Source organism: Sebastes fasciatus, chromosome 5 (assembly GCF_043250625.1).
Source record: "Sebastes fasciatus isolate fSebFas1 chromosome 5, fSebFas1.pri, whole genome shotgun sequence".
Classification (NCBI taxonomy): Eukaryota; Metazoa; Chordata; class Actinopteri; order Perciformes; family Sebastidae; genus Sebastes; species Sebastes fasciatus.
Window position 1 is genome coordinate 17,586,582 of NC_133799.1, and position 15,311 is coordinate 17,601,892.

Genomic DNA, 15,311 nt, shown 5'->3' on the forward strand with positions numbered 1-15,311 from the left:
TGTTTTTTTCTCAGCTCCACTCCCATTCTATAAGCTGTGATTAGAAATTATCAGACAGCAAACAGTGCACCCATCTGGTCCAAACGTCAACATCTGGAGAGGGTGTTGGCTGTTTTGACATGGGGGAAGAGACACACACGAGTCTCACATCTTGCAGTTTAATTGTATGTGTGTGTGTGTTGTTGTTTTTCTTTGCTGCATTTGTGTTTCAGTGCATCTCCCTCAAACTCTTTCACCCCTCCCTCTTTCGCCTCCACTAGCAGCTAATTATTGTCCCGCTTAATTACCAGTAACACGGCAGTCCAGCCTGATTCAGCTTTAAAGAACTATTCAGCACTCCATTCCGATACCTGATTGAACTCGGCTAAATGGAAAAGTTGCTGGAGAAAACGCTTTAGTCACACAACATTTTGTTTCATTCCTTTTCTAATATGTCTCTCACTGTCTGGTTACTTGAAGATAACAGACATTTGAATTTGTTTTGGGGGATATCATAAAAAAATAAAAAATAACAGGTTCTGAAATGGGAAAAGGCGGCAAGACACGAGAGAGGGGAATTGTTCCAGGGCTTGCACACATACACATCCAGCACCCTTGTTGGATCCATAACGGCAATAAACCAATAGGAACATACACGTCTCCTGACCTTCAGCTCCAATTAGGCCCCGAGGAGAGATGGGTGAACTTTTCAACCTTACATCTTGTCTATTGATACTCCAATCGGGTTGGTCTGAAGGCAGGGTGATCGGCGAGTCAATATTCAAGTTCACTGTTGTGCAGGAGTTTCAGCTTCAGTCCTAGAAACTTTAAAGGTTTGTTGACATCACTGAAAAGGAGTCCCATATGGAAGAATCTCAGTTCCATTTTCCATCTCTCACAGTTGATTGAAGACCCCTAACAGAAAATGATGGAAATATAAGACTATGAAACCAAGGTGGAATTTCCACTATACTTCTGGCACTGGAGTGTTTCCTAAAGATACAAAGTTTTAACACACAGCAGAAGATACCACACACTGTAATATAATAGAACAGCTGCTCCCTTAAACTTGTTGATGAAGGATATCGTGGCTTCTATTTTCTACTGTGATGCAAGACCAGTAGTAGTAGACCAGTTTTCATATACACAGATATTCCTATAAAAATAGAATAAAAGGAAACGGACATTGAACTGCTTTTCACGGTCATTTGACTAGTACAAAATAAAATGGCGATTGTTGTTAATTGTTATGGTGACAACTCACGTCAGTGGGTCTGTAAAGTGTGGTCGCAGCTCGCGGGGAAGAGAGCACGCAGCTATGCAGATGGATGGCTGTCTAGTTAGCTAACGGCTAACCGCCCATGTGAGCAGTGTGTGTGCGTCGCGGAACCTTTTGCTTTCTATTTCGGCGCCCTTTTTAACAGGTTAGAGTTGGCCCGGCTGCGTGTCAGCTGCATCGCCACTAGAGATTCGAGGTCTCGCCTATTTTTTGCGTAAGCCATGCGCGGTTCACAACAAAAATATACAGTGAGAATTATCTTTTGACAGTATATTGACATCATACCAATAACATTACTTAAGTTTCAATGTCTGTATATGTCGAATGTCACAGACATGAAAAAAAGTAAAGATTTATCTTTAACTCAACACTTTGTGCTTCCGTTTCAAAATAAAAGCTTTTTAGCATTTGTTCTGTGGACAGAATGCCTTCATTTGTTAACACAAGACCTTTTTTCTGAAATAGTTGCAGGAGTGTTGTGGAATATGCAGTGACTTGCAGGTTTCCATGAATTAATAAAAGTACTGGCTTTTAATGTGGGTTATTGCTATTATTTACAAATGAGCACATGCTTCTTAACATGAGCTTCTCTGTTTCACATTAACTATAGTATACAGTAGACCTTTTAACAGAACAATCCTAAAGAAATTACTATCGTTTTGTAGAATTGTAAAAAGTAATCTAGTCCAGAAAACGGATAAGTTGAGTATGATGTGTTTTAAATGAGTAATGCTCTTCCCCTGTAACAGCCAGGCCTTGATCTCTGCTCAGTAGTGCTGTGGGGTTGTCCTGACTGTGTGTCTACTGCTGGGAGGGCATTGATTCAGCGTTTGCTGGTAAATACCAGGTCACTACACCTACACTCCATCAGGCAGGGGTCAATCACAGCCCAATGGGGAAATGATGATAGGCCCTATAGTCCTTCTCTGCGTGTGTGTATGAGTGCAGTTGTGTGTTGAGGTATCGAGTATGCTATCAGCGTCCCAAAGTCATTGATTGGTCCCCAGTGTCAAGACGCTGTCATTGATTCTTTGCCAGGTCACAGAGGAAACTCCTGGCTCAGCAGAGGCTCTTAGGTTACCCATCTGTGCACGCATGCGTCATGCAGAGGCACACACCCGATATGTACAAAGCGGATGATAAAACTAGAACTCTACAGTATATAAACAGTTGGACATATTGTAATTTGCAGCAATTTTCAGCCAAATCCACAAACCTCCCCAATAATTGATGCTATGTGACCAATGTTTCTAGAGCTGTTAAAGTCTCTAGTTGCTAAACATAATTATTGCTTCTCACATTTGGACTGGTGTGGTTCTATGCTGCACGACTCCTCTTGTTCTTGTAGAAGATCAAGGAATGTCTTGAATGTTGATCAGGGTGACATGGGCCCTCTTATGGAGCCAGACCTGGTAGCTGATGGGCAACTCCATAAGGAGGCCAGCCAGGCTCAGCATGGTGAGCCTAAAAGAGATGCATATGCATCAGGTGCAATGTCCAGGAGGCCTTCTTGGACCGAACAGTTGGGCAAATGGCGCTGTCTCTGAAACCAAAGAAATTGCTGGAAAACAAATTCAGCACACTGGCTGGCTTTACGTCCACCGAAGACTACCTATTGTGGTATACCTTGTATCCAGAGAGGTTTTTCATGACGTGGAAGTGGACGTACTCACCAAAGACATCACCCATTGGTTTGTGGACTGCTGTTTTGAAGCCTTGAATTCTGCATTTTGATCGTCACCATCTTGTTTTTTTGCAACCAGAAGTGACACGAGAGGGTGGAGCTAAGTACAACCGAACACTGAATAAGACATTTTTAGGCGACCAAAAAGATTACAATTAACTTTCATTAACTAAAAACACACTGTGAAAGGGTTAAAGTTGTAAGACAAAAGCACGGACAACTCCCAGACAACGGCGTGGTAGCGACCTGTCAATCACAAGGTAGCCACGCCCTAAAGCATACCCTGCTTTATGGTCTATTTGACTCTAAATGGGACCATAATCTACTAAATGAACATCATGCTGTATTGAAGAATACTTGAAACTAGCAATTGAGACCATAAGTTCATGTTTACAATGTTTACTGAGGTAATCAAACAAGTGAGAAGTAGGGTCATTTTCTCATAGACTTCTATACAATCTATACAATTTGCAACCAGGGGAGTCGCCCCCTGCTGGCTATTAGAAAGAATTCAAGTTGAAGGCACTTCCACATTGGCTTCACTTTTCAGAACTGGATGTTGCCCACTGGTTTTACTGTGTAAAGCCATCAGTAAAATCCGCAAAAGAGTTACCAGTCAGTGGTCAGCCAGGAGATGACCTTTATTGCCTTTTCTTTAGCCAAAACACATCTACATCTTGTCCAGAGCTTCTCTAATTAAAGGTGAAGAGATGTGTTATCCAGTTGTCTGTCACAGGCAGTAATGCACTTGTCAAACTTGCACACTGTCAGTCGAACATTGATAACACACCCGCTTTAGTGAGGCCACAGGCCAGCCTCGCCTCAGAGTATGGGGACATTTTATTATCATCTGGTTGACAACACTGCGCTCGGCCGTTATTGGCCCACTGCATCAAGTTATTGTCTTCAGAGTGGAAGTTTGAGTATTGGAAAAGAGACAAGTGGGGCGTGTCACGGTCATGCAGCCGAGACCCATGGGGTCCTTGTTCAAAAAGCAGGCGACCTGACAGACTGCTTATGACAGAAAGATGGAGGACGGGGTCCTCACAGCCAGCTTAGCTGCTCTTTTAATTGGTTTTCATGAATATTTAATGAAATCAAGATGAAATTGAATCATGTTTTTTAACTGCTAGGAGAAAAGGCGGCGGCGTGGCGTGAAACGACTCGGTGCGTGTGTCTGTATGACCGTATGCATTCAGTATGTGTGTGTTTGACCGCATGCTTGCATATTCATGTGTCAGCAGCATCAGCTACATGTATTATCTGTGCATACCTGCTGTCGTGCACATTATCAGATTACTGCAGTGCAATAACGGCAGCAGCAGGGAGGACAGTGCGCCCCGTGCAGGTGGCCGTGGCTGTCCTCTCCCTCCGCTCAAGAGAGGAAGCTGCTCTCCGCTCTCAGAAGGAATAAATGTTTTATTTGGTTTGTTGTATTTTTAACCAAGGGCTCCCGGTCACGCAACAAAGCCCTGCTCTTCATCCTCCTCTGCTCCCATCCTCTCTGTCCTCCTCCTCTCAGCGCCACGACACACATTACCTGACACTGTCGTGCAAGTGGAGACACGATCACATTTCTGCTGGCAAGTAGCCATTATTCTACAGAAATGAACTGATGGTGATTTTTGTTCTACTTTCAGTGGTTCTTCTGTCAAATTGTTGTGCTACATTTTCTCTCAAGTCCAACAAATATTAATATCTATATGTCTAATCTCTGCTGTGCACATTTTTTTTAAAATATAAAAACATTTGTCGATCTTTAACTGCAGTATTACATTTTATGATTTTAAGAAGCCTTACATCCTGAACACCTGTATTCCTCTGACATTATGATGTACTTGATCTTGGTGCTAGACAGCCACACCCAAACCCTAAAAAGCTCATCCCATTAGCTCAGTCTTACCTCACCTCTCCTCTTTGCTACCAAGGGACGATGACTAAGATGCAGTTAGGCACACAGACAGCGTTACAGATCAGTCCAAGCATTGTGTGTGTGTATGTGTGTGTGTGTGTGTGTGTGCGTATGTGTGTGTGTGTGTGTGTGTGTGTGTGTGTGTGTCTGGGTTTAACTGTGTGAGCATACACAGAAGTGAAAGTAGTGACTCAGACGAGGTGCCAGATGAGGTAGACAGCCGAGATGAGATGAGAGGACCAGAGGAAGATGGAAGATGAGTCAGGCTGTTGACAACGATTCTCTCACTCACAACCCCATCAAGCATCGACCCTTGCCCTGACCCTGGTTATATGATAGGGGTGGTGTTTGTGTGTGTGTGTGTGTGAGTGTGTTTATGGTACACAGGAGACAGCAGTGGGTATGGATGCAGAAGCTTGTTTCCTGTACGTGACCTCATCAAGAGAGCACTATGGGATCACAGCACACAGCAATAATTAATGCACTTAGCAAGCTGTAATGTCAATGTTGTGTTTAGACAAAAGGCCACCCAACATACACATATTAAGCCATGTTCCTTTTTTAAAGCAGCAATAGTTTTTTTATATATATATTAACAGAAAAAGAGGTAGTTTTTAGAGAATTACCTCTCCGCTCTGCTGTTCCCCTCAACTCTACCGAGGGATTTAGCTTCTTTCAGCTCATTGGTTTGGTTCTGGTTTTCAACTTTTACTGTTTGGTTCCACTCTCACTGCTCTATAACAGCGTCGTTTTCAGCCACAGCAGGCAGCAAACTCTAAAAACCCACTGTACTGTACACTACCTGCTCAGCATCAAACAACAGACAGACGGAGTTAGCGACTAACTGATGAACATAGTGGAGCATTAAGCAGCTAAAGAGCCGGCGAGCGTTGGTGGAGAGTAAAACAGAGCTAAAAGGAGTGTTAACATTTGGACTTGGTGGCCAGAAACATGACTCCAAATGAATGGTAATAATACTAATGTTATGTATCTGCTGGCTGCGTAAATAGGCAACTGTTTGCTAACAAGTTTTCCATATCAACTTAAAGGAACATTGTGTAGCATTTAGGGGGATCTATTGGCAGAACATGGAATATAATATAAATAGTTTTCTTTAGTGCACCTGGAAATAGGAATTGTTGTGTTTTTGTTACCTTAGAAAGAGCCGTTTATATCTACAAACGGAGCGGGTCCTCTTCACAGAGCCGCCATGTTTCTACACTAGCCCAGAATGAACAAACCAAACACTGGCTCTAGATAGAGCCGTTCCCGTTTTCAAGTGTTTGCGTCGGCCACCTTAGTTCTCCATGCTTGGCACATGGTTTCAGATTGCAACCTCACAGCTAGATTCTGCCAAATCATGCACACTGCACCTTTAAAAGGTATATGTCAATGTTGTGTTTCCAGCCTGTTTCCACTTCCACCAAGTGACCAAAGAATGATTATCACTGATTCAGTGTACGATTCAGTGTACATTTGTACTAGATCATGGTGGTAACAGTCAATTTGATTAATTCAGAATAACTTAGTACTACTATTACTATTACTACTGCTGATAATGATAGTTTTATTATTATTATATTGCCTCAAAATAAACCTTCCCACATAATATAATATTTCCCAACTAATACATTTTTTTCTTAAAGATACAGTGTGTAACATCTGGCAACATCTAGTGGTAAGGTTGCAGATTGCGTGGGCCAAAATTGTAGAAGAATTACGGCGGCCGACATGAAAGTGTGAATGGTCCTATAGAGTTGTTGTAAGAGTAGCGTAGGTCATTTGGAGAAAAGCGGATCTAGTGTAGGGTATGTGTGTACGTGGGAAGTGAATGGTAAAGCAAGAAAGACAGATTGAGAGCAGCGCCAAATGTTTGTGAGCAAACAAGTGAGCTAGGGGATAACTCCGTAGCGAATAACATTATCGACTCCGGCCCAAGCAGGAAAAGTTAACAGAGTGGTTTGTCCGTTCTGGGCTAGTGTAGAAACATGGCGGCCGGCTCCGTGAAGAGGACCCGCTCAGTATGTAGATATAAACGGCTCATTCTAAGGTAACAAAAACACAACAATTCTTATTTTCAGGTGATTATACACTAAAGAAAACATACTTGTTAATATGATATTCCATTTCTGCCAATAGATTCCCCTAACTGTTAGACACTGGCCCTTTAAAAAAAACTGAAACCTGTGCAAGTAGTTGGATGGCGGCTGTGTAATTTAGCCATATTGGCTTTAAATTAATTTGAAATGAGCTACAAAATGATGGCTGGGGTTTTAGTTACTCCCTCCTCCCCTCCCCGATCGCTCCTCTGCCTCTTCTCCTCTCCTTCCTCTTCCCCACTCTCTCTCTCTTTTCTCTGTGATAACAATCAGCAAATATGAAAAGTAAATTCTGGAGGAAATGTTGGCAAATGGGTTTTGGGTAGATTGTGCATGAATATTTAATTTAGTCATAAAGTAGGGGTTTAGTACATTAATGGCTTTTCCATTGCTGTCACTCCATTTGACCCCCCCTCCCCTTCTTCTTCTTCCCTTCCCACCCAGATTAGGATGGTGGCACAGTTAGCTATCTGCTCTGCTGATTGGTTCTGTTAATGACCATATTTATACTGATTAGAACATTATAGATTTCTTCAGGAGGGCGGGGGTTGTCACACTCGTATTAGAAGACTATTTATTAAATAAGAAAATGATTTTTCTTTTTTTAGAAGTGTTCAAGACGGACTAATAGAAACTAAGAACGAGATAATCTGATAAAGACTTTTATATAAACTGAGCAGTTTGTCTTTTAGTCAGAATATCAATTTTACATTCGTCTGAAGTCTTTGCAATATTGCATCTTTCCACTTATGGAGGTAAAGATCAAACTTTATCAAGATGTGCGCTCATAAAACCTCCAAGAATAGAAGCACTGGCTTCCTGCTCTGATAGCATGCCTGGAAAAATAAAACTAAATTATGTTTTCATATAACAGTGTAGCTATTTCGAGATAATTCCAGTCCCTCGGTCTGCATCAGTATTGTTTACTGTGCTGCCGGCCACAGAGCCCCAGAGTCCACGCTGGCTGGCTAGACTGGCGTGACAGCTGGAGTGGCCGTCACCTCTGGCTCCCAACTGCTTCCTTGTTTTCTGACCTGATAACACTTCAACTGGCAGGTCCAGTCTAGATTCACCTGTGGTAAACATCTGTGTGCCTGAGTCAGACAGCTTTTTGCAAATAATGATTTAACCTTCTTGGAGTTCTATACAAGTGTGTATCAGGTCAGTCCAATTAGTATCCGTTGAGCTGTCAGCTATGAAAAAAACTATAATTTTGTGGCATTCAAATACCAAAAGATACTGACAATAATTTCATAACCGTGTGAAGTGAATCCCACCAACCTGGCAGTAAACCAATCAATAATTTGATCAATAATACACACTTTGTTGTGGGTTTAATCTGTTACAGTGGGTGTTTTGTCATCATGGTAGATGGAGGGCAGCGGCCAGCCGCTCTGAGGCCGGGCCGGCTCCAACCAGGGTGTGATCCCTCAGCTCTTGGCTGTGTTTGATAAAGATTAATTCAATCCTATTTTCTGCCCTGAAATGCTTTTGCTAATGTAATTCTCTCGGTGTCAGATCCCCCCACTCTCTCTCTTTGTGTGTGTCTGTCTCTCTCTCCCTCCTAAGGAACACTAAGCACCTTATCCATGTTAAGGACCAACAAAAGCAGCAGGAAGAGAGAGCAGTGGTAGTGTGTTGTAATTCTCTACCACAGATTCATTATCTGCGTATAAGTACTGGCAGGCTGAACGGCGCTCACGCTTCTCAGCTGCTGGTGGTTGTGTGTTTGTGGATGCATCAGTATGTGTGTGTGTATATGAAGATGACTTGTGAGGATTTTGAAAATAGATTTTAAAATGCCGTCAGGTTTAGAAGTTTCTCGGCATGTTGTGAGAACATATGTGTGTCTTCCTGATTCCATACATCTACGGTCAATCATATTCATACCATAATCTGAAATGAGGAATCATTTTTCAAATGATGCTTTAATTTAGCAGTCTGGTCGAGTTTCACTTGCAGAGAGCTGGAGAGCCAGTAGAGGGTGCTACACAATCCAAGTGATCATGTAATCAACCTCTTCTATTTCCTGACAGTTTTAACAGGACAGATCTACATTTGTTTTTATTATATGCTATTTAAAAATAAGTTTTAAAAAGCAAAGAATACAAGGTGTGTTTGCTTGTAATGAGTAAACAAAATCTGCCAGTGGAACAAATGAAAATATGTTTTGTAAGATTTCTTGAACTAAGATGTAATATTAAGGCCTTTCAAGATAAAAAGAGATCTTGAAATTAGCTGGGAAACTAATTTGAGCTAAATTTCACTAGTATTAGGAAGAGCTGTGTGTCATAATAAGCATGCAGTATTTTTTCACTTAACAAGATATTCAAGATGCCTTGTCTAAAAACAAGTCCCTATATCTCACTGAAATGTTACTTATTAGGGGATTGTGTCTTGTATTATGTGTTATGAGATATTTTGACTAGTAATTAGACAAATATACAAAGAGATTTGTGTTTTTGGTTCTTACATTTTTGTCTTAAGACATGCAAAAGTTGAACAAATGGTTAGTTAGTTAGTTACTGCTGTACAGACAGAGTAGGATTTGCTAAAGTAGTCGGAATTGACATGTAGTGTTTCTGCTATAAACAAACGTGTGATGTCGTATTTCCTGGTGTAGTTGAAGGTGTGATAGTGGCCAACAGTAGTTGTTCTAATCAAGGTTTTATCCCCTGTAGGCTACAGCAGCAGTGAGCAGAAGTAGAGGTGTAAATGTTTCTCTGATGTTATTGATTCCTGCTGCGGCTCCATATCTGACTGACTGCAGAGAGTCAGCGGCCTCCACAGGTGGCGGTAGTAGCAGTGGGTGTGGGTGTGTGTGTGAGAGTGAGAGTCGGAGGTTGGGGGTGGAGGCCATGTGCGTGTAAATGTGTGTGTGAGTGAGTGTACAGTATGTGTAGAGGTGGAGTGTGTGATCTCAGCTTGCTCTCTTGTTGTTCTGTGTCTCATGTTGTCACAGTGACCTCTACTGCTGACATGGTCAGCTATCCATACCTCCTCCACCACACACAATATCTTAACAGGTAACCTACAGCCCATACTGTGCTGGTATAGTTACAGATTTAACTGAAGGCAAAATAAGAAAATAAACCTACTTATCTAACACTCAAATTCAAACATCGTCCTTCTGAGGAAGCATCTTGTTTCTTTTCTGGCTCCCCCCCACGCTGAAATGACCTTCACAGCACAAGCATCATTCACCCTTTTCAGTACTTGACTGAAGACTCAGCTCTCCAAAAATCCTCTCACACAACCCTTCTGCATTGAGTAGTATCGTCGCCACATCTTTCTCTTCATGCAATCTTACAATAATTTACTTTAAAAAACAAGCATTCAGTCTGTCTGTCTCACTAGCTTTTATTTTTATTCTTTGCTCACTTTACAGTCTGCATTCATACTCATTTAAATACATTTTTAAAATACATACATTATATTTTAATTTATACATATATAGCAAGATTATTATTTATGTGTATTTGTGATAAACATTAGTTTCAAAATTGAAGTTATTTAAGTTATAGAAAGGGGTAAGACCTTATAAGTTTTTACTTCTGTCTACTCCTTTTTGAACATATATGTATTTAGCTTATTTATAATTTGCTGTATAGGTTTACTGTTCATTTTATTGGTGATTCTTGTTTCGTTTTCTTATTATGTGTTACATGTTTGAAATAAATCTATCTAATCTAATCTAAATTTTAATTAAATATACATAACAAAATAATCGTACATGCATGAACATGTTGATAAATTAATTCTATTGCTTTTAAATCATGCATTACTATATTGTTTTATATAATATAAATTAACTTTAAAGGGGCATTCCACAGATCCTAGGATCCAGTGTTTTACAGCTTAACCAATACTAAGGACTAGGGCTGTCACAATATCAGATTTTTGCCTCAATAATAATAATAATTCTATCAGTCAAATTCATCTTTAACTTTGTTTTTTGCGCGTTTTGTATCTTTTTTGGCAAATTAATTACACACAAAATACGAGTATAGCTGTTGGGGGAGGGAGAAAAAGCGAGAATGGAAAGAAACAGAAATTATTTAAGAGGCGCTGGATTATTTACACGACATTATCATATGTGTATTATTAACATGATATCAATATTTTAATTATTTTTTTGTCCCTAAAATTTGATGGAAAATACAACGCTAAATCACCGGAGTATCTTTAACTTTATATATGCAGGAAGAACTCAAATTAGACAGCCAACACACACCACACCCTAACATAACCTATAAAGATATTTCCCTTCTTACCTTTAACTCTAAGATTAGTTTTTTTTAATGATTGAAAAAATGGCAGAGCACTACTACTCTTAACGTTTCATCCTGTACTATAACTACAGCGTTGGTGAATTTGTATTTAAAGTTATTCCATCGTTGCACCCAGCGGACTCCTCTCCACTCATATTGTATATTATAAGTCACTCTGAGTTAGAGCATCTGCTAAATACTAAATACTGTAAGTGTTTAGTAGCCTATCAGAGAGTCCCACTCCAGGCAGCACTGTATGTGAGGAGAGATGCTGAGAGTCTCTTTGCTTATCCCTCTCAGCTACTGGTTAGTGTGGTGCTTGAATATTAATGGAGTCTGGTCCTAAAAGCTGGCTTTGATTGTGACCTAGCCATACTGTGTGTCTCACACACACTCACACACACACTCACACACTCACACACACACACACACACACACACACACACACACACACACACACACACACACACACACACACACACACACACACACACACACACACACATACACACAGGCCCTTCATCCTTTCCTGGGATGTGAAAATCTTCTTTCCTGAGGGACTGGTAGATGAGGAGGGCTGAGGTGTTGATTACTGCAGTGCTCAACAGTCAAGTGTGTGTGTCTTGTAAGTGTGTGTGTGTAGCGAGGCAGCAGGTTAAAGACAGGGGTAGCCAGCTAGCACCTCCTCTAGACTCCTTCTCAGCTGCTGGAGACATCAAGTGTAAAATTGCACACACTCTTTCAAACACACTCCATCAAAAACCAGGAGGTCACACTTACATTTGCGCACTCACACACACAGTGTTGGAGAAACCACTTTGAAAATATAGCTGTACAAGCTTGTAGATTCTCCACATTGGATGTTGAACTACACCAAGACTTACCTTAACAGAAGTACGGTTTAGTTAAGAAGTTACTTGGAAGAAGTATCTCAAACTATTTTGTACAGGACGGCTGCAGCACAGCACATATTAAAGGGGACATATCATGAAAACTATTTTTTTCAATGCTTGTGCTCATATATTTTGGTATCTGTAGTGTCTACCAACCCACAAACTGTGAAATAAGACAACCCAGTCAGTTTATTTTTTGGGCTGCCTAGATCAGAAAACATGTGATTCAACAAGCCATTCAGATTTGGCACCCCTTCCTATGTCACATGCAGGCTCATTAGAATATACCGCCCCCAGCTTGAGAACTACCTTTGCAAAGATGCACCATATTTTTCCCGCTAGCCAATCAGAGCAGACTAGGCTTTTTTCAGGAGGGGGTCTTAAAGAGACAGGCGCTAAAACTGAGCGTTTCAGACAGAGAGTGAATGCCGGCATATTCAGACAGACAGTATGAGGAAAATAAAGTTTGTTTTTTTTAACATTAAAGCATGTAAACATGTTCTTGTAGAATCCCAAAATACAAGTATTAACCTAAAAATGACCATGATATGTCCCCTTTAAAAAAACAAAAAAATAAAGTTCTAGAAATACTGTCCATATGTGAATTGAACTAGCATTAAGCTACTGTGCTGCAAAAACTACTGGTACTACTGATCAAACTAATCCAAAAGATCTTTTCATTTCCATTCTGTGGTCCAGGTTTACTTCCTTTCAGCTACTGCATTACATTACATTAAACATTGCAACAGCAAATACAAAGGGGCCCATTTAGAACTTTTATGTTGTCAAAAGGTCTTTACGGTATATGTGAGATTGATTAATAGACTTTCTGCTAGAATGCAAGATATTACCTATAATTGATGATCATTTTATGACATTTGTTTAACTTTCTTCTCTCTCTTTCTTTCAGCAACAACGGCGTCTAGACCTGTTGACCATTACCAACACTGGTAAGTCCCTGAGATCTTATGACTTCACTTTCATGCACCGTCCACCTCTCTACTCCTCTCTCTCTCTCTCTCTCTCTCTCTCTCTCTCTCTCTACATCAACACCACTCCACCACTGATGTACAACTGCACTGTGATGCTCCCATAGGAAGCTCGGCATCAGGGTGCTTTCCATGTTTTTCATGTGGCTTGATATGGATTTGACAGAAACATGCCAGTATATATAGTGAATGCTAAAATGGTTACAAGCTGTTTTCTGGATACTGCTTTCCTACACAAACATAACTGCTCAGTTGGGCAGTGGGACAAGCACAGATAACATGGTGCTTGTGTTGTGGAAAACCCTGAAGCGGAAGCACTGCTGATTTGATGGCTGTTGGTCAGTTACTTGAGCTACTCTATGTGCGTTAAGGGATGCTTAACGTGATGCATTAAATGTCAAAGAAGTATTGCCTTGAAGCTTTTACACTGGGATCATATGGATCCAATGAATTCAGTTATATTCAGTCACATAAGTCATTAGGAAAAACGGTTGCCCCCAAGCGTACATCCGTGTGTGGGTTGTACGAGCATATGTGAGACTTTGTACTCATTTGGAATGAGTAAGAGATTAGTCAACAGGACAGATAACAATCTAACAGTACCTGTCGACTGTCATAACACTTCTGATGAAGCTATCAAGTGGTTCTTCCGGGATGGATTACTTTTGTGCTAGTGTCACTGATTATTACTTCGTGTTGATGAAGACATCCGAACCAGTTAATGGGTTTGTTTTGATCTAATTATTAATTTTATCAAGTTTCTCATTAAACTCTTATTACAGTATGTGCCAGCCGCTGTGCGTGATTGAATAACTGTGACTGTATGTTAGTGCATGTATGTGTAAGTGTGCACCTCTTTGTTGGAGTGTATGTGTTGCTTGTTTTTACGTGCGTAAAGGTTACTAAATGCGATGTAATGTAGGCTCAACCTACCGTGCATGTTAACACATTTTACTTGCTATGTCTTAACAAGATGCTCTCTAGGGCTGCACCTTCGTAGTCGATTAGTCGACTAATCAGTCACCTCAAACTCGTAACATGTAGCAGTCAGAAACCGCATATGGTGCGTCAAGTTTGACTGGGTGTGGAAACATGTCACAAAGTAGTTGCACTGTTAGAAATCAGTGGTGGTCTCGTAGTAGAGAGGCAGCTGTGAGAACGAGGCGATGGAGAGCAAGGAGAAAGTCGAAAAACGGGGGAGGAGAAACAGATGGGGACGGCGAGGAGGATACAGAGACCCATATGCCTAAAGTATCTGGATGATCTAATATGCTTTGATTAGAATAATGCTTATGTGAGGCTCATGGAGACCGGGTTAATTTAGCAGGTTTACGTTGCAGCTGTTCCTCAGGTCCCGGGCAGAGGCAAGACTTGCCCCCGGACTTCAGAGGACAACCAGAGAGAGAAAGAAAGAGATGGGAAGAGAAAGACTTTATAGCAACACCTTTGTATGGTCAAGAGAGAAAGACAAAAAGGGAAGGATTAGATTATCATATATAGAATGATATGATTCATGTCCTCCATCGTCTTATGTCTTACAGGTAGCATCATGTTGCTATCACCATGTTTTAGGCATTTGAATGTGGTTTACTTGTTTTTTGACTCATTAGATCAGAGGGTATATTTTTCCTAATGCTTTGAGGTTGGTAAACTCCAGATGGGCTGTCAAATGTGATTTACTCAGAATGGACTCTTGTCTGGCCATTCTCATAAAAACACTCCATATAGTGGAGCGGATAGTGGAAAAATCGTGCAAATAGTGATACAAGCACCAAATTTGGCATGATGATTCCCGAGGGGTCACTTAGCAAATATAAACGATCGGCCACTTGAAAATCCAAGACGGCGGCCATTTTTCAAGATGGCCGCCAAATTGACCTGCCATTAATGGTTTCTCTCATAGAAATTCATCTACTTGGTCAATTTGAGTGATCTTGGTGTCAAAGTATGTGATTTCTAGCATGCTGGATCTTATTTTGATAGTTAAATAATTTTTAACTTCAATATAAATTTAGTCGCGGAGAATGTTTTTCTTAAAAAAATGCATGATTTTGATGAACTTGAATGATTGTGATGTAGAATTATATGTTTTCTGGTATGCTATCTAATCTAACAATTTTTACAGCTTTAACATCCTCCAATACGTTTTTTTTTTTTTACTTTTGGCTGTCCGGTGAGTCTTTGCTTTGTGGTGTTTGCAAGGCT

At 40.7% G+C, this 15,311-nt stretch overlaps 1 protein-coding gene across 1 annotated transcript in view; it reads left to right on the plus strand.

The window, feature by feature from the left end:
* Window positions 1-15,311, plus strand: part of agbl4 (AGBL carboxypeptidase 4) — a 323,638-nt gene that overhangs the window by 202,127 nt on the left and 106,200 nt on the right. Inside the window, exon 6 of the mRNA XM_074635409.1 lies at window positions 13,028-13,067. Within this exon, the coding sequence (XP_074491510.1) occupies window positions 13,028-13,067 (40 nt within the window). The remainder of the gene's footprint in view (window positions 1-13,027; window positions 13,068-15,311) is intronic.